Below are 19,514 nucleotides of genomic sequence, written 5' to 3'. Positions count from 1 at the left end.
AGGAAAGGCCTTGATCATATGGCTGATTCATTCATCTGCGTCTAAAATGAATACACTGCTGATAAAACACTGATCACAGAAACGGAAGTTTCAAAGTCAACAAAAGTTGCAAATATACACATTATTTTCCTTAATTATCTCAAAGAGTGAAAACTGGATTCACCTTCTTGTTTGCAGTCATTGTGACATTCATAATAGACTGTACACATGCACAAAATGTTGTTTGTTTTTCTTTATGTCATGTTTTTGTAAGTGTTTGTTGTACTTGAATGCAAGGTGAAAACTAGAATAGAAATACTGAAATGAAAGTAAAATAGAAATTGTTTTAATGGAAACTGTTCTTAATGTGTGTGTGTGTGTGTGTGTTCCCATTCTCAACTTAACACAAAACTTTTTGAACATAAACATATTTTTATTTAATTCTTCAACTCCTTTTTGAGTGTGTGTGTGTGTGTTGTAACAGTGTGCGTGCGTGTGTGTGTGTCTATGCGCGCGCGCTGTGGGCTCTACTCGATCTGTTGTTTGCGCAGCAACACAATCACATTTCTTTTAAGCGACAGGGTGTCTAGACACACACGTGACCGGGCGCGTCAATGCGCACTGGAGACTGGAGACGGAGCAAGGGCACCTAAACCATCCGCCTCATTTTCAGACACGGAGACGTCCTCCACCCCCCGCTCCAGATCGCTCGCTCGCTCGCTCGCTGCTCTTCCACGCGTTTGACGCGGAAACTTCGTGTGAGATTACGAGCTTGGATCGTTTGTATTTTCTCGTGTTTTAAAGGGGATTCGGCCACTAAAACAGGCTGCGAGGCTCGGTGCGTGGACGTAGCCCGAGGGTCTCTCTCTCTCATTTGCTCCCCCTCCTCCCTCCCTCTCTCTCTCTCTCTCTCTCCCTCTCTCTCTCGACTCAAACGCGTCTCAACTGTAGGTTTTTAGAGATTCAGTCCTGGATTTGATCCCCAGCTCTTTGGACGAGACTCGCTCCTGGCAGCAGAAACACATCCTCTGCACAGTCACACGGTAACGGATGAGGGAAAAAAGAACAGAAAAGAAGAACAAGCCTGGTGGACAGACAGACAGACAGACACAGAAAGAGAGAGAGTGTCCTACACTCTGTTCAAGTCGGATCAAGGATTTTGTGGATTAATGTTCTTGAAGACGTGGCGGCGAGCCTCGGTTTTCATGGGATAACAGTGATAGGCGTAATCAGGCCCCGGTCAGTCTGCTTCCACCGCGGCTCACAGGAGAAGGAGAGGAAGAAAATTAACATGTGTTGACAATATATTTTTTTTACAGGCTCTGCTGAAAAAGAAAAACCCCGACCCAGGGTGTGTTTTAAAGGGGTCACATCACCACACAGAGCCAGTCTGCACATCATCACCAAGTGATTTCCAACATTCGTGGTTCCATGCGTCTGTGGCTCCTTCCCCCGCCGCCTCACAGGAGTCCAGGCTGCTGGATTCAGTCTTAATCGCCCCCCGGGGGTTGATGGTTGTTTAGCCGACAGAGGACACGCTGACTGTCCCGTGAACCTCCACTGCTGTTTCTGTGATATCGAGGCTGTAGGAGAAGGCGACAGAGACTGGCGCATGCTACAGATTTCCTCTGCTTATCCAGCTCCCGGTTTTTCCTCCGTATTTTCTCAGGCTGCTTGTCACCGCCTGGACTCGGATCCCGGAATCTTCATGATTTGCGGACACCATGCTCGTTTTTTAGCCGGGGAAACCTCTTTTCGTCCCGCATGTTTAGGACCAAACGGTCGGGGCTCATCCGGCGACTCTGGAGGAGCCGTGCGCCCGTGGAGGGCGACGGGGAGACGGACAGAGGGACGCATGGCTCCGGGGGCTGCTGCATGGGCAAAGCGACAAAGGTGGCCAAGTCCAACGCCGGGTCGGAGGCCGAACTGAAGGCGTTGACCCACTCGATACTGAAAAAGATCAAAGAGAAACATTTAGAGGTGCTTTTGCAGGCGGTGGAGTCCAAGGGGGGAGCCCGGAGCCCCTGTCTGCTCCTGCCCAGCAAAGTGGACGCCAAAGTGGGTCAACAGTCTTACTCTCTCCCCATGCTGCTCTACAAAGTGTTCAGGTGGCCTGACCTCAGGCATTCCTCGGAGCTGAAGAGGCTGTCTTGCTGTGAATCCTACGGGAAAATCAACCCAGAGCTCGTTTGCTGCAACCCGCACCACATGAGCAGACTGTGTGAACTCGGTGAGTATTATTAATATTATTATTATCATCATAATTATTATAAAATAACCTCAAAAGAAAACAAAACCAAAGTTGAACTTGAATTGCGTTTAATTCTCTGGTGTCTTGTGGACCTAATTTTGGAATCACATCCACGCACCGTGCCTTTAATGACCAGGCTCTTCAAGGACTAATTAGCCTAATTTAAATGACATCACCTCTCTTGGCACAGTTGTCTCGAGTTTCCATAAGGTCAAACTTGACCGATGTGCCAAAGTGGTCCTCCTCATCTGTTATGTCATTAAATACTTTTTGTTTTGTTTGTTTGTTTTTGGCCTTATTGCACTTAAACATGAACTCATTCGTTAGTTCATTTACCAGCAGAGAATCCGTTTATTGGGCCACCACGCAACCTTAATGACATGTCATTTATTTATTTATTTATTTGTTGTTGTTTTTTTGGCACTGTAAAGGTGCCAGGACTCTTATGGGCAGTTTATTCCCACTTAAATCAGGATATTTCCAACTTCATCCAAAGCGGGGGCCGCTTTTTCAAACAAACAAGCCTGTCTGGCATTTCACTATTTCACAATTGGCATTTCCAAAGTGCAAAGCGACTCAGCCAGGGCTTTACAGTCTTTCCACGCTGAAGTTTCCAGGTTTTCTCTCGCTCTCTCTCTCTCTCTCTCCCTCCCTCTCTCTCTATGTGTGTGTGTGTGCTTGCTTGGCGTCCTGGGCCAAAAGAGGCCCGTATCTCAGTTTGTCCTAGACGCTGATAGTGGCCCTCCTGGCGCCAGGCGGCCCCCTGTTTATCTGCCTGCCAATGAAAGGCAATAGCCGCTCAGCCGGCCTCTCTGCTTTCCTCTACAGGCTGAGCTGACAGACACAAACCCCATTTTCCCTGAAGAATGAAACAGCTCTTATCATAAAGTTTAGATCTCTTTCTGTCTCTCTCTTGTTGTTTTTTTTCTCTCCCTCTTTCTCTCACACACATACTCATGCTTCTTCTTTCCCCCCCCTCTCACATGCAGAGTCTCCTCCTCCTCCATATTCCCGCTATCCCATGGACTATCTTAAACCACCAGGTGAGTTAATCCCACGTTAAAAAAAAATTCAAAAAAATTCAAAACATATTGTATTTTTGTACAATTAACTGAAGGCTCGTCCTACATTCATGAATGTGTGTGTGTTGCCCGACATTACATGTTGCATATCTTTTGTGTCCTGCGTGTGTGTGTGTGTGTGTGTGTGTGTTTGTAGGAAATGGCTCCATGTTATGTTATGATTTATGATAGCAGAGTGGCACGCCTGGCTGGCTGGGCAGTTCTAGCATGGCTGTCAGCCAGGGCAAAGCAGTACAAAGTTGAGATACCAGCCAAAGACTGACTGGGACATCACCCGGGGCATATTGTGTGTGTGTGTGTGTGTGTTTGTGTTCCTGAGAGAGAATTGTACCGTGTTTGTTTGTGTGTCCATTTATCTATTGTGAATCACGGAGAGAAAGAAACCGACAGGCGGCAGAGTCTCTGGAGCCAGTCAGCCTTTATCAGCTGGATTAATCAAATTATTAAGGTTGAAGGCTTTTGTGTGTGTGTGTGTGTGTGTGTGTGTGTGTGTGTGTTTCCCAGTTCCATATCTCCGTTTTGGATGTGTTTGTTTTCGGAAGACATTTTTTCATTTCCATGTTGTCTTCCAACAGTTTAGTTTCTCCTGTTAACAAGGTTCGGTCTTGTTAAATAATTTTCTGCTTGCACCTGTGCCAGACTCAACATGCTGCTGCTGCTGCTGTATATGTCATTATGTTCCCCAGTGCCAGAAAGTGGCGTTAGGTTATGTCATCACCTATTAGGTCGGTTTTGAAGTGTGTTAAATTTCAGTCTATATCCGGAATAGTGCGAGACTGGGGCAGGAGAGGAGGGAGGCTAGATTATTATTATTTTTGCTCCTCTTAAAGAGTTTCTCCATGTTGCAGAAATTGGGTTAACGATAAAAAGGCGCTTTCACTCAGTGTGGGACATATTATTTCCGCAATCGCCCCCCCTTTTTCTCCGTTTACCCCTGTCAACATGGCTGGTTGCCGGTGCAGGAAAAGCTCCGAGTTAAACAATGACAGTGAGTCAACCAGTTAGCCAGGAGAGGGAGAAAGTGGCTTTCAGTGAGTGGAAACAATAGGAAGTCATTGCAGCTGCAGCTGTGGTTCTTCAAAGCTTCCCTTCTTCTCTGTCTTTGTCATCTTTATTCACCGGGTTACACCGATATGGTTTCACTCGAAAAAGCCTTAAATTCAAGCCGAAATGAATGCAAACTTGAATACGCCAAATTGACGGTGAGCCGCTTCTTTCCTGCGATGAAAGGATACACAAATGTAAATAGGAAATGCGTGCTGAATGCAGACAAAGAAAACGATTATATAACTCATGTCACCACCGCGTTTCCCCCTGTCAGAGCAAACTGGAAAAAACTTAAATTGGTGCGACTGTGTGGGAATTAAAGCGCTGCCAACAGGAAAAATACCATCAGGTGTCTTGTCTGTCTCCAAATAGAGTTTTTCAACTTTTTTTTATTCATATGCATTTCCTAATTTTAAGTGAAAACATGGGGGTGGGGGGTCTTGAGCTCACCTGTCAAGATACTTCCTGGTTTGGTTGCGTTCAGTCAGTGCAGCTGCAGTTGCGGTTAATCAAAGGAGACCGTCGTCTCTGGCTGTCTGTATTGGCAAAGCATCGAGAAAGACAACATGTATTAATAGGACAACAGAGGACAGATGAGCTTATCATGTAGAAAGACAAGTTTTTTTTCCCCCAGTGCCTCAGTGAGCTGTCAGTCATTAACTCCTTTCATTACTGCGGGCAATTACATTTTTCTATAACATTCTTTGCATTTACTCGACATGTACAGCTGTGATAAATCATCACGGCACTCAGAAAATCTCAACAGTCGACTCTCAGAATGCAATCAAATGCAAACATCTGCATGAAACGGAAGAACCGTGTATTTTATGATGATGGTTTTATGATTCCAGCGAGCAGGAAGTGGGGGTTATATGTGTCAGGGTGCCTGTCTGCTCCGGCAGCAGCAGCAGCAGCGGTCAATATGAAAGCAACCCAGACGTCAAATGCTACCTTGTTCAGCTTGGGGGTAATATAAATCACACACTGTTTAGCTCGTTCTCTCTGGTGCCCTTCCTCGGCCCTGTGGTCAGCTGTGAACTGTTGCCCGGGGAGACCAGGGCAAGGCTGCTGGCAGCCAATGAAAGCCAGGCAGTGCCCGTGCACCTCGTTATTGCGACCGCAGCAGCGCGGGCAGTGTCCGGACTGGGGAAGGGTGGTTGGGAGCAGGTCTCGAAATTAAAACCACTCTGGTTGCTATTTTTTTTTTTTTTAATACTTCATAGCTACTGCTCAAACAGGAGGCCAGTGAGACAATCTGTTAGACAGAGAGTGGAAGTATTCAACAGATACACCATCCTCCTCCTCCCCCTGCGCGCCATATGTGAAAAAAAATGCTTACTGAACCCCCCACGCACACTGTCTCACGATAACTGTCTCTCCCCATTAGTTTGCTATTTTAACGTTGCAGCTCTTTTTTCTTTAGTGACACATGTGCAATCAAAATGAATTCAACATCCAGTGCACCCCTCAAAATGCACGCGTGAGTCACAATCCGGTCGGAGCGGAGGTGACCAACACCACACACAGCGCTGTGATGGATGGTAGGTGTAGGGCTGCGTTGATGTGCAGCAAAAGGAATGTATCATTGTTGAATTCCAGGCTAGCAGCAGCAGCAGGAGCAGCAGATCTGTGGCAGCGTTAGCCTTCTCCCAGCGGTGCTGCTCCGCTCCACACGCGCGCGCACATCAATTTTCTTAAAGGTGTCATGTTGAAACTAGTCCATTCTTGGTGGGAGTTCAGTATTCAAATGCAAAGAGAAGGAATAGCCTCTCATCTGCTCACTGGTGAGCTGTTGGGAACGTATGGCATATAGACTGTGCTTGTCTCCGTCTCTTTGCGAGGAGGAAGTTATAGTCCGAGTCCTTGTGTCGGATGCTCCGATTCACTTTAAAACCATTACTAAACAGAAACAATCGAATCAATAAGGATGGATGTTAAAGAAGGAGGCCGAGCGCTGAGAGAGTCGCAGTCGCAGACTTGTGCTCGTTTTTGATCTGTACCGGAGCTGCGATCAGAGTCCTCTGGCCTCGCTGTCGCCTCAGTCATTAGCAGAGCGAGAGAACAGCTCTTTCCCTGATCAGCAGCTCATCTGTGCAGAGACGCAGGGCTAAAGTTCCTCCTGAAGCAGTGGATTATGGGGGATTATCAGGGGTGTAAGAAACTCCTGCAGCAAGTCCGCCGTGTGTGTGTGTGAGAGAGAGTGTGAGCTTCGTCGTCAGCGTCTTCATTAGGCATTGATTTCAGTGGAGTGATTGACGGCCTCGCAGCTGCCGCTCTGCCTTCTCGTCACTCTTACACAGTACTAAGCCAAAGTCTCTCTCTCTCTCTCCTCTAGATTCTCCAGACTCTGGACCTTCATCCAGTGAAACTGGGGGAACGACATACTCGGCCCCTATGGGGCTTTCAGGTAAACACTCCTTCAAAGAGATTTCTCCATTTTCCCCTCTTCATCCCCTTTGACAGTCATATTAGTTTTCCTCCTTTGCCTCGTTTTCCTCTTTTCCTTTGCATTCCTCTGAACATTACACATACACTCATCTCCCTTGTAACGATGAGGCAGTGATTGTGGGGGCCCCTGCTTCCCCTCTGTAATAAAAAAAGCCAGTGAAGGAGGGTGGTGTATTTCTCCCACATCCACATAAATTCCTCCCTCCTGGCTCTTTGAACAACGCTCCCCTCTCTTCTCCTCTTCCTCTCCCGCTCTCTCTCATCCCTTTCCCGTGTTATGTTCTAATGGAAGACAAACAAGTCCTGGCCGCTGTTTGGAGAAGAATTTGCTCTATGCGTGCAGTATTGTGTTTGTTGGGAGAGCCGACATGCGTGTGGCTGTTTTTGGCGAAAGATGCCTTTTACTCGTCTTTGGAGCGGCACCTTTCTTTCTGTCTCTCTTCCGTCGGACATGCAGGACGTGTTTCAGGCTTCCTCAGCTTTACTCCCCACAATCCTCCTCACCCGGCGCTCTGTCCACTGGCTACAGAAAAAAAGATGGTGTCCGTGAGAGATGGAGTTTGCTCTCCGGTGCCTGGCATTGCTGTGCGCTGCTCTCTGCTTTCTTTTGCCTCAGATGGTTCTCATTACTGGGCCTTTTAAAGCCTGTTTTATGTCAGTTGATGTTCGCTGCCCATTCCCCCCCCCTCCTTTGTTTGGTTGTGGGGGGATGGAGGGTTAGACTGCCTGCCTGGCTGACTGCATATGTGTGTGTGTGTGTGTGTTCTTAGATGGTAGAGGAGATTGGAGTAGTGCTCAAAAGAACAGAGGAACCAAAAATCAACCTCTCTCCTCCTCCTCTAGACCCCCAGATAGATACTTAAGTCCTCCCTGTGTGCATTAAGTAAAGACACATTTTAGACCCAGTTGAAACCGTGAAACCCAAGAACGGTTGTCTTTACAGGCGCCCCCATGCTCCCTCCGTAAAGGCACACACACGCTCCCGCTTCCCCTGTTTTCCGTCGTGGTGAGGATGACATGGCAGCGGCGGCTAGTGTTTTTGTGGAGGCACAGGTAGAAAGACGAGGGTGGGACGGCCGAAGCACTCTGCCCTCATGATGTCTCTGGCAAGCTGAGGGAAAAGAGAAAAAAAATCCTAGCCGTTCCATTCCTCCCCATTCACAATCCCTCTTTCCCTGCTTTTCTCTTTTGCTCCCTCCCTCTGGGGCCCTGACAAAAGAAACATGGCTCTTGCAGAGGCCCGCTGCTGACCTTCTAATTCACTCACTCTGGCCTTTTTATGTTCTTCTCCAGACATATTTGCAAAGAGGAAGATGAGAGAAAGAGGAAAGTGGCTTAGAGGGACGTAGGGTAGGAAATACTTAAAGTCAGGATGTACTGTGATTTTTTTTTTTTTTCTGTTATGGTAGAATAGTAAAATCGGCTTTTACAAAGTGGATTTTGTTTTCCTTTAGCTATGGAGTCACACCATAGAGGAGGTTAAACAATACTCCCCACAACAAATCCCCTTTTCTTGACGTTAAATGGGGTTAGAAAAAACAAACATCTTTTGCTCAGTCTCAGAAAACCAAGACCATCCAGGCTGGAAGGAGTTAAGCGAGCGGCGACAGCGACAAGCACAAATGCAAACTAGGCTGCCTGCCAGGCTACCAGCTCCAAAGCTCCTTTTGCTGGCTCACGTCATCAGCTTGGAACAGAGTGGGGAGTGGTGAAGAGGAGAGGAGGCTCCATGGCTGGTGGCCTAGAGCTGGGTGTCGGGGTGCTGATCTCAGTTTGAGCAGGGGCGTGTGTGCTTATCTCGGTTCAAGCAGGAAATGAGGAGAGATACTAAGATAGAGATTTGGACATGGTAGCTGAGGTCACATTTAAGTAGCGCTGGATTGTTGGTTATGGATCTGTGAAGTGTAGACCGCTCGGGTAACTCGCGTTGCCACGTGTCCAGTTAGTAGTTAGTAATTCGGAAGAAGTCTGAAGCTGTGTTTATTTTAATTAAATGAAAGACCTCTGTGATTGTGGCAGAGTTCTGGGCTGTGGGACAAAATGTCTGCTCATTTTTTCCATGCTAGTGCTGCGATGACCGTAGTTTTGGTCCCGATACAGAAACAATAGTTCGACCGATTTAGACAGTTTTGTTTTTTTACTTTCTTTTTATTTAAGAAAGATCCAAATGTTCTCCAATGTGCAGGAACTTTCTGTCTTCTAAATTTAAATTAAGTTTGGAACTATCTTGCTAATTAATAATCAAGCAGCGTTATATGCCTTACCTGAGGTTGGGTGCCAGATTTCTGTATTAAATTTGGACTTATTTGCTCCATAGAAGCAAAGAGAGTCAATACGAGTATACAGTTTGAACATAAATATATTAATGCTCCTCTAGAAGTCTAGAAGTGAGTTATGGACGTGTCTCTGCATCGAGCTCTTACTCGATGTGCACTGATGTATATATGTGTGTGTGTGTGTCGGTGGCATGCCTGCTGGTGCCATCGGGGACTGACCCGGAGTGCCTGTGTGTAAGAGGATCCAGTCAGACTGCACTGACATGTACGCATGCACACACACGCACGAGCACACAAACACACACTAATACATACACACAGACAGGCAGATTGAGTGACCTGGTGCAAGCCCTGGCGCATGGCCGACTGTCACACAGGCGCTTCCTCCCACTGCAGGTTAAATTTAGGCTTCATCGTATTCTTATACCAGCCGCCAGTCACCTCGCTCGACAGACAGTCGGCGGGCCCATCACTCAGTCAATTAGTCATCCAGTGAATCGGCTGGAGGTATAACCTTCATCAGGGGCTCTGACACAGATTAGTTTTCATCTTGGCACCTCAGGCCATTAAATCAAACTCGTTCTGCTGTCATACGGAGGGGGCCGTGAAGAAACGGCCCATTTTTGGTCCAAGCCTGGTGAGAGAAGGCCTGTGGGTTTTCTTTCATATTTGTTTATCACCAATGTTATACCTGAGGCGCTATCTTAAGATTTTTTTTTTTTGAACTAGAAACAGAGAAGCCTCAGTCTTCCTACCCTCTCTCTCAGTCTGTCTCTCTGTTGCTGCATTCCTGCCTTGTTTGGGTTAGTATGGAAAGGAAAAGGCTGCACAGGATATGACCTCATGTCTTTGAGGAAAAGGCAAGCGGACAGGGAGGCAGCCGAGGCCTCATCTTGACGGAAAACAAACACTGGAGTGGACCAGCCATAAAAGAAGGCATGTAGTAAAAAAAAAAAGAAAAAGATAGAAAGAAAAAGAAAGCGAGAAACTGAACATTTTTATTTCACTGGGATTCTATAAAGACTATTACGTATGGCAACAGCACCGGTGACACGTCGCTTAAACTTAAATCTCTGTTTTTGTCTCGGGCCGCATCTTGATTTTGTTTTTCTTGCTTGAACAGTAAGAGGAAGGAATGAAGAGGGAGAGAAGATGGCGGCTTTGGGTGGAGGGAGAGATGGCCGGCAGCTCTGCTCCATTCTCTGTAATTTGGAGGCTGTGTGTTAGCCAGCGAGTTGAGCAGAGCAGAGCCGGGCCGCTCCGTGCTGGGCCAGGATCTCTCATTACTCCCCACTTCCTCTCCTTGCGCGGCAGCCAAGCCGCCTCTTGGCAAGGGACTTAATTTTGGTTTTGGCCGTCCTCAGTTCCCCACCCTGTGTCATTATGCTGCACAAATCGAAAAAACAGCATGAGGAGAAGGCGAAGGATGGAGAGAGCAGAAAGACAGGCAAGGATAGGGCGAAGTGTAACCAGCTTGCACTGCTTTTCTTCAGATTCTGGATGATTTATGCTGTCTTGTTCTGAGCGTAGCATTGAGATAGCATTTCAAGTTGGAAACATTTGCCTACCTTAGCACAGCCTGTTGGCTGAAAGGTGGGCTATGCAGATTTGGCATCAGGCCAAATGCTGGAGGGAAGCCCAGAACAAGATGAACATTGTTTTGGTTTGCAGTCACTATGTGGAAGTGGATTTTCTTCTTTTTTTTTATATTACCACAATGTATGAAGGTACAAAATGGAGAAAGAGAGAATTTGTGTGAAGGACAAAGTGGAAGGAAGGGAGGGAACACCCACCCCCCTTTAGCTGAACAGAAATGAAAATGGAAATAAGTGGAGACACATTTCTGCAAATGTGAGTGTGCGTGCGTGTGTGTGTCAGATTTCTTGTGTGACACCCATAGCTGCTGTCTCCACCCTCCTGCCTGCTCATTCATGTAGTCACTCTGTCTTTTGTTTATCCAGACTGGAGGGCTATACGTGTGTCTTTATCTCAGGGACAGACTCAGCCCTATCACTGGCCGCATATCTATCCCAGAACACAAACACACAGAAAAACAAAACAGAAGTACACATGTCTTAATAATAAGAGGAGTAACAATGCCACAAAAGCTCAGACTGCACACAGCAGGCTCTGTTGGTTAGGTTACGTTGCTTGTATTATGTAGTTCCCACGGTGTTCCTGTGCCACAACAATGCGGTTGATTGTTCAGCTTGTCTGTCCATCTGCCCGTAGCCTGTGGTTGATCCTGTGACGTGTGTTTGCAAAAGTGAGCTGATGACATCATTACGGCCCGCCTGGCACCATGTGTCCAACTAGCCAGTGTTTATTTGTCCTGTCACTCCTGGAAATGTGGGCTGCAGGGTACTGTGTGTGTGTGTGTGTGTGTGTGTGTGTGTGTGTGAGAGAGGGTCAGCATGATGAAGTGTTTGAATAATAACTCAGCAGGGGCACAAAATGTCCCTCGGTCGGTGGCGTGTCGGTTTTGCAATAGCGTTGGACGCAAATGGGGATCTCCCCTGTCTGTCATCGAAACACAATTCCTGGCGCTTCAACATCACGACACGTGGACCGTGTTATTATAGCAGAGTCTTCTACTCAAAGAAAATGACACTGTAGACGGAGGCATTAGGAAACCGTTCGCCATTTCTCCTCCTTATCTTCTCCCGGTCGCGTCCGGGTGGTTCATGTTAGAGATGGCGTGTCTGCGAGTCATTCTCTCTATCTGTGTTTCTGCAAGGAGACAGATCTGTAGATAGTGGAACTGTGCCACTCCCCTCTGTGGTTTTCCTGCCATCAGGGCTTATTTAGGTTTCTTGAAGGGGGGGGAGGGGGGGGACTACACATCTTCTCACGTAACCTGCCGCTTCAGAGAGGCACTTCCTTTGTCAGCGACTGAAATCGTCTGTCTGTGTATTTATCTGCTGGAGCTGCGGTTCTTGTGCACTTAAGGAAAATATTACCTACAACTACAACTTATGATAGATGATGATTTTACTGCTTCGGGGGCTTTACAAAGAAAGAACACCAATTCTACAAATCATACATGATGCTGCGTGTGCGTGTATACATATGTGTGGGTTGTTTTTTACCTTGGAAAATTGTTATGAAAATAACAAGTCAGAGCTTGTGGAACTGGAAATATGGGAGATTACCAGGCCTCTGTAGCCCTGCTTCTAATTGCTACATGAGACTATACTCGCCGATACCGGCATTAAACTGGGCTTAAACTTATGCGGCTGTGGTGTTGAATTGACGTGAGTCAAGGACAATGCCTCTGTCTTCACTGCACAGATTGGCTTAGTGCTCACTCCTGTTTGAAGGAGTCGCCTGTCTTTGAATTTGTCGACTGCAAAAAGAAAATCGAAGACAAAAGCGAACGGACAACAAACCCGCTGGACTCGTAACTGCCATTAACTCAAAAGAAAAGAAAAATCAATGGCGCTGAATATTTTTGTCAACACAGAGAGAAATGTGCTGGCTTTCATTACAGACACAAGCATGCACAGATTCACAAGGTTCAGCATATACGGCATGGCAGGCAGAATGAAAGGAATGTCTCTGGGGTGACCCTCGACCTTTGGAATAGACTTTCCCCGGTTCAGGAGAGGGTGTTGACTTAGAAAATAAGGCACTGTGAAGAGTCTTTCCTTCCCCCTTGAGCTGTTTCCTTCATGTCTTCCTCATTCCTCTCTTTAGCTGCCTTGTGTGTGTCTAATGACGACAATGTCATTGAGGTCTGGTCTGAGAGAGGAGCACACACACACATATAGAGCTCTCAGGGATTGATACGAGATGGTCTCTTCACTATTTACTGATGTTAGTGTTGTGTTGAGACCTGAACATTATCTGTGTGTGTGTGTGTGTGTGTGTGTGTGTGTTAAGGCTTAGGTGTGTTACTCTGTGACTGAGTTCTAAGAATAGAAACGACCTGGTGCTTGTGTGTGTGTGTGTGCGTGCGCGTGCGCGTGTGGAGTCAGACAGAGGTAATGATTAACCTTTCCAGACTGTGTCTCTGGCCCCGAGAGAAGCACCCAGTCTGTCACTGCCCCTCCCCCACCTCCTCCTCCCCTGCAGCCATCCCTCCTCCCTTTCAACTTAGTCCAATTGTCTCGGCGAGTGTGGCGTCCACTCTTAAAAACCGTGAGACCATTAAAATCCACGGGGGACTGAGCAGTGTGTGTTTCCATTTGCCAAATATTCCCTCCCTGTGCTGTGGTTTAATTTACATTTATGGGTGTCTTTGAAGAACACCCTGGTTTGTTGTAACCCCCTCTCCCCCTGTAGCTGATGGCTAACATCCACTTAGCCTTTCTCCAGCTGCTTCTTGTAATTTCTTGCATTGCCACAAAAAAAATCCCTTTTTTACAACCGTGTTACCATTATCAACCATCGCTCTGCTTCAGACTGTGTGTCTCCATGAACAGTTAAGTACGCTGTTTAATTTAAACTTCTGTCCTGTTGAATGAAGTCTAGTTAGCATTGTGGCGCTTTGCACGGTGCAGTCCTGCCGTGACGTTGTTTTATGTGCAAAACAAACACTGAAACTAGTGACGAGCAAAGCTGAATCATTAGAATCCCTAAATTCAAAAGATGAGTTCACCACTTCCTGCATGACCGGAGCATCACTGAACTCAAAATACGGCTAAACGGGTTGTGAATCGGCTCACGACCGCCGGCTTTTGGCAGTGCTGTCGCTAAAAGTACCAGACTCCTCTGTTAAATATCCACATTTTGATAAATGTTGGATATTAACGCACTTTTTCGGGATTATTGAGTGTTTTAGCTGATCTACGATATGAGCTGAGCCGAGCCGTGCTAGAACTGTATAATGGACAAAACGCCATATGGCCGCAGAGCAGACAAAGCAGGTGCGGCGGCAAGACAGACAGACGGACTAATGCGTCGATAGGCAGACATCCAGACGGATGCACAGACAGCTCTGTGGAAGGTTTGGTGGCTGGAGCTGATGGAAACGCACACCAGGAAGAGACTGTGACGACACTGTCTGACTTGCACAAACTCCACCTATGTGAGAGACACCAGACTGTAACACGAGGAGCCGGAGCAGCAGACACCTCGCACGCAAACACACGACGTATTAAACATTTAAATTCAGTTAAATGAGCCACTCACACCAGTGTGTGTGTGTGTGTTTGTGTTTATATGTGTGTGTGAGATTCAGCGTTCAGTCGCATTACTCATGAGGTGTAAGCTCATCTGCTGTCAGGACAAGCTGTGAACATATTCTTCACAAGGCTGCGCCCCACAGATGGAGGAGTCTGCCTGTCTGGCCTTTCGCTCTGCAGATGTCCTGCACAGAAAATAAGTTCACCTGTGAGGAAAGTTTGAGCTGATCACCACCCTGCTGCTATACCTATTTATTTTGGGATTTGTTTTCCGTCAGTTGTTTTGCTCAACTGTGGAGGACTGGCAAGAATTGGTGGTAGATATTACACAAGCAAGCTGCAGCTGTAGATTCCGAATTTCCATTTCATACGTTCCGTTTAATGCATTGTCATTGCTCATCATGATACTTCTTTCTTTTAAATGATCATATTATCTTCATTTCAAACACCTTATCATTAAAATGTCACTGGTCCATCCTGTGCAGTGCTAACAGAAAATAACCCTCGGGTGATGTCATTGTGATGTCATTAGATATTTGTTCTTGGAGGCTTAAAATTCACAACAGGGAGGGCGTGTTACACTTTCTGTTGGCCATCATACAGTATTTCCCTCTGTTGTTTTCTGTCTCCACAACCCTTTGCTTTTATCCTTAGCTCTCTTTTCTTCCCTCTGTGGTTCTCACAACCAGTTTCTGAGAGGAGAGGCGACGAGGGAGGGGAAGTGGGGCAGTTTGTGTAGTCCTGAATAGCAGGGTGTTTTCAGGCTGCAATGACAGGCTCAGACAGGCAGCCGCTCTAATGACCTCTGACGCCAGGGCCTGTCTCTCTCAGCAATAACAAACACACACACACAGTCGCACACATATACAGGCGCACAGGCCTCACAGGTGAGCTCCACCAGCAGGCCCTCTGTCAGCTGTTAATAAAGTCCAATGTGTCCTAGTTCTCGTCAAACCCTGGCTGTCCCTGTGCGTACTCGTGAAACTGGACGTGAGAGCAAAGTCAAAATCGGGAGTCTCTGTTTGACATCAGCCCGATTTTGCGTCTCTTATCTCAAAGATAAATGCGTTTTTCCTCCATTTAGTCTAAGGTAGATAACTGGGTACTTAGTTTCCCCCAGCTCCCCATGAGGATGGATTTACGATAAACTCCCTGAGGCTTGGCTCTGACCAACTTCAAAGAACACAGCCCCTCTTGTTTTACGGAAGGCAGGCTTTCAGATTTTCACCCCACCTCCCGTCCTCCACTCCTCTCTGTTCCTCCCAGTGTTGTCTCTTTTTCCCTTTTTTTTTCCCCCTCTTGTCTCCCCACGTCTAATGAAGGCTAATGACAGGCCACAGTGAGTCCGCTCGGGCCGGCAGAGATCCTGCCGCACTAATGTTGCAGTTTGTCTCAGACGGGACCTTCCAAATTACCGGTTATGTTCACAGCTACCACAGGATGAAAGGGGGTGGCGGCGGTGGTGGTAGGTTGGAGTCGGATGGGAAGGATCGGGGCAAATGAAATGGCTCTGAGAGGGGCTCTGTTCATTTTTTTTTTTTCCTTCCCCCCTCACATATATTTCCGTCTTTAAACTTGCTTAACCCTTCAATGTGTCTTTCATCGAGGCTGGATATAAGCGTGCGCCTGTGAGAGTGAGGGAGAGAGAGGAAGGGAGAGAGGGAGGGAGAGAGAAGAGAGGAAGTGTAAAAGATTGTTGAGCATTTAACAGAAGTTGCAAAACGTCTATGAACTTGATAAGGTGGACGAGGGGAAGCAAAGTCGAAAAAGTACCAGTTAAAATATGTGAGAAGCATTCCTTCTCTTCCCCACCCCCTCTTTCTTTCCTCTCGCTCTCTCTCTCTCTGTCTCCCTCTTTTTCCCTCGTGCCTGACTGGCTCCCACTTCTTGCTGGGAGTAGCTGGGAGCCAGATTTCTGTGGAATAGAGATATGAAGGGAGAGAGGGACGGCGCAGGAGGCACACTAAAGGGAGACAGGAGAGGAAGGAGGAGGAGGAGGAGGTGGTTGTGGCGGGTTGGAAACTGGAGCTTGGCCAATGCTACACTTCTTTTTACGCTCAGGGGAAACTTAAGACTGGAGAGGCCTAGCTTGTCAACAATTCAGACTCCAGGGTTTGAGAGTTAACGGCCTGTGTCACTTGGCAGCAAAACATCATGCTCTTTACAGTAAACAGGAGGTGGTTTATGTTTTTATATGAAAGCCCCTTGTCTTATTGCTGTTGCTCATTTCCCACTGCCTCGTCTCTGAAAAACAGAAACACAAATTCAGACATACGTTCTAATTTCCTCCAGCAGGGTGAAGCATGTTGCTGTAGAGAAATGATCGGGGCAGTCGGTTGACGTCAGTAGATTGTCGGCCACACGGCTACATAAATACAGCGAGCCAGACAGAAGATAAGCATTTAATGCCTAGACAAATATTGTACTGCGTGTGGACACTTGCCCGCCAATGTCTCTGTGTTGCTTCTCTTGTCTAAAGTCCAGGAATTCCAACATGGTTTTCCTGTGTGGCAGAAACTGAGGATGACAGTTTAGTTTTGGCTCGTGACTAAAGCACATTCTCCATTTCCCAAAATTGGGATGAGGAAGATGTTGTGGAAAAGGAGAAATGTTTAGAAAGATATTTCTGTTCGTCCAAGCGTCTTGCACTCATCTCTCTCCCAAAAACTGTCTCCTTCTTTACTTCTTGACCTGTGTTCCTGTTACATTGTCGTCATCATGTAAACGCTCCTTTCCACAGGTCTAAATGTCTCCTTTTCTCTGTTTCCTTCTTTTAGATTCCTTGGCAATGCAGGAGTCTGGTGAGCGGGCCCATTGGTGCGTGGTGGCATACTGGGAGGAGAAGACACGTGTTGGGCGCCTCTACTCAGTCCAGGAGCCCTCTCTGGACATCTTCTATGATCTACCTCAGGGGAACGGCTTCTGCCTGGGTCAGCTCTGCTCCGATAACAAGTCCCAGCTGGTGCAGATGGTGCGGGCCAAGATTGGCTATGGCATCCAGCTGACGCGTGAGCCGGACGGGGTGTGGGTCTACAACCGCAGCTGCTACCCCATCTTCATTAAGTCGGCCACACTGGACAACCCGGACTCGCGCACACTGCTGGTGCACAAGGTGTTCCCCGGTTTCTCCATTAAAGCTTTTGACTATGACAAGGCCATCAGCCTGCAGAGGCCGAACGACCACGAGTTCACTCAGCAGCCTCGCACGGGCTTCACGGTGCAGATAAGCTTTGTGAAAGGCTGGGGACAGTGCTACACCAGACAGTTCATCAGTAGCTGCCCGTGCTGGTTGGAAGTCATCTTCAACACCCGATAGCAAGAGCCTTCCTCTTCTTCACCCGCCTGGCCTCTTCTGTCCCCCATCACAAACAGACTACATCTACTTTACCTTTTTTTTTTTTAGTTCCAGACGTTCAAAGATAGAAAAAAGGTTTTAAGAAGAAGAAGGACGAAGAAGAAGAAGAAGAAAGTATAAGACTCTGACGGACTTTGTTTGATAAACGACAAAGATTTAATTGAATAAAAATAAGAAGCGAAAAATGTATTTTATGTTATATAAATATATTATTAATTGTAAATATGAAGACGTTTTATATGCATCATTATTTATGTATTGTGCAATGTGTTGATGAGAAAAGTAAATAAGATGCACTTTGCTTAATATAAATGCAAAACAAAGAAATGCCAAAATTAAAAAAAAAAAAAAAATGTACAAATAATATTTTTGTCATCTTGGTCTTTGATTTTCCTTTTCAATTTGTGTTGGTTTATGTGACAGGATCCAGGAAAAACACATTGAGATGTCGTTCTGGCGAAGAAACGTAAGCAAATTATAAGCAAAGTTAACACTGGTCACTGAAGGATGTGAAGGATGGACAGTGAAAGCTTTTCCCTGCAAGACATGAGTCACAGTGCGACAGAGTCATAATTCAGTGTCTCTGCTCTTTCAGGCTCATTATGCCTTTCAAACAGCGCCAGTTTTCCCTGAGTTATTTTGGGATGAATGTCCCCCTTCCTCTGTGTCATTAGACGACCGATGGCATCAGAGCCAGGAAGTGGTGATGAGAAATATCAGGAACCAATAAAGTCAACATAACGTCCAGCTTCCTCGAGCAGCCGTCATATTATTAATGTCTCATGAATGAATCAAACAATTGCACAAAGAATTCGATGACGACACACCTGAGGGAACGCACACATACTGGAAGACTGCGACTCCGCTCAGACGTCTTGGATGTCAGAGGACTGGAACGAGATTGTGATTAGAGACAAAGGTCTATTTATGACCCATTGTTTTTCTAAATACAAGACAAACAGATTTCCTTCTAACAAACCCTGTCAGAGTGTGTGTGAGTGTGCATGTGTGTATGTCTGGGCCTCATCCTATTGCCAGTCAGATGGGTGTCTGTGAAGAGGATTACTACTGTAAGCCTGCTTTACCCACACACACACACACACACACACACACACACACTCTCTGTCTCAGAGACCTACATTCACAAGACCCACTTTCCACGCCAGCCAACCCTCATCCTGTGCTTTGTTCGACAACACAGAGCAAAAAACACAACTTACATTTGAACAGCAGAGAAACAACATATTTATTGGTGCAGACAGGATTAAAATAGGGACGTTCTGTGCGTCTTTACTGTCTCTATAGTCGTTCTTCTAACAAACACGAAGAAAACCCAAAGCATAATATTCTTATCCCTGAAACAGATTTGACAGAACACAATTCAGATGTATTTTTTATTTCTTATCAATCAATAATTGCTATGACTGAAAAATAAACTAAAATATTTGGTAAAAGTTGTTACATAATCAGTCAGAAAATAGCTCACTTGTCATCTCCCCCCCTGGTTTTATTTATGGCTTAGGCCAGAACATAAATGACCGTCTATGTCATTATATGTATAATTTGAAATGCGTGGACCGTGAGAATGAATTGTACACAAGAACACTATTATATATAACAACATATAACAGGGAGGAGGGACTCTGTTCCTTGACATCCTGCACTTTACCCTCCCAACAGTAATCCCTAACCTTACTAATACAACTAAAGCAGCTCTAAGCTAAGAGTGTGTGTGTGTGTGTGTGTGTGCGTGTGTGTGCATGTGTGTACATTAATGTATTTGACAGTTTCAGACAGGGTGACCCTAATGCTGTCATGCAAGAGATTTTATTAAAACTGTACCAGAGGTGTACATGATCACACTTGTAAGCAGAGCAACAATAAAGAATGACTCAGGAGTAGTTTGAAGGCTGATTTCTGGTATCATAAGTCCTAAAATAGGAAATAATG

At 46.3% G+C, this 19,514-nt stretch overlaps 1 protein-coding gene across 1 annotated transcript; it reads left to right on the top strand.

Moving 5' to 3' along the window:
- Positions 1 to 591: 591 nt before the first annotated feature.
- On the top strand, positions 592 to 18,311 carry smad7 (SMAD family member 7). Its single transcript, XM_044012327.1, has 4 exons — positions 592 to 2,209; positions 3,220 to 3,273; positions 6,695 to 6,766; positions 16,987 to 18,311. The coding sequence occupies exons 1-4, from the start codon at positions 1,744 to 1,746 to the stop codon at positions 17,523 to 17,525; spliced, it is 1,131 nt and encodes a 376-aa protein (XP_043868262.1). The 5' UTR covers positions 592 to 1,743; the 3' UTR covers positions 17,526 to 18,311.
- The last annotated feature ends 1,203 nt before the right edge of the window (positions 18,312 to 19,514 follow it).

The sequence above is a fragment of the Solea senegalensis genome, linkage group LG21 (genome assembly GCF_019176455.1).
Source record: "Solea senegalensis isolate Sse05_10M linkage group LG21, IFAPA_SoseM_1, whole genome shotgun sequence".
NCBI lineage: Eukaryota > Metazoa > Chordata > Actinopteri > Pleuronectiformes > Soleidae > Solea > Solea senegalensis.
Note: the sequence above shows the minus strand (reverse complement) of the source record. Positions and strands in the feature narration are given on the sequence as shown.

Excerpts from the sequence above, each read along its gene's own strand:
- smad7 (XM_044012327.1), top strand. The coding sequence starts at position 1,744 with ATGTTTAGGACCAAACGGTCGGGGCTCATCCGGCGACTCTGGAGGAGC. Across the intron at positions 2,210-3,219 it reads GAGCAGACTGTGTGAACTCG|AGTCTCCTCCTCCTCCATAT; the intron begins GTGAGTATTATT and ends TCTCACATGCAG. Across the intron at positions 6,767-16,986 it reads GGCCCCTATGGGGCTTTCAG|ATTCCTTGGCAATGCAGGAG; the intron begins GTAAACACTCCT and ends TCCTTCTTTTAG.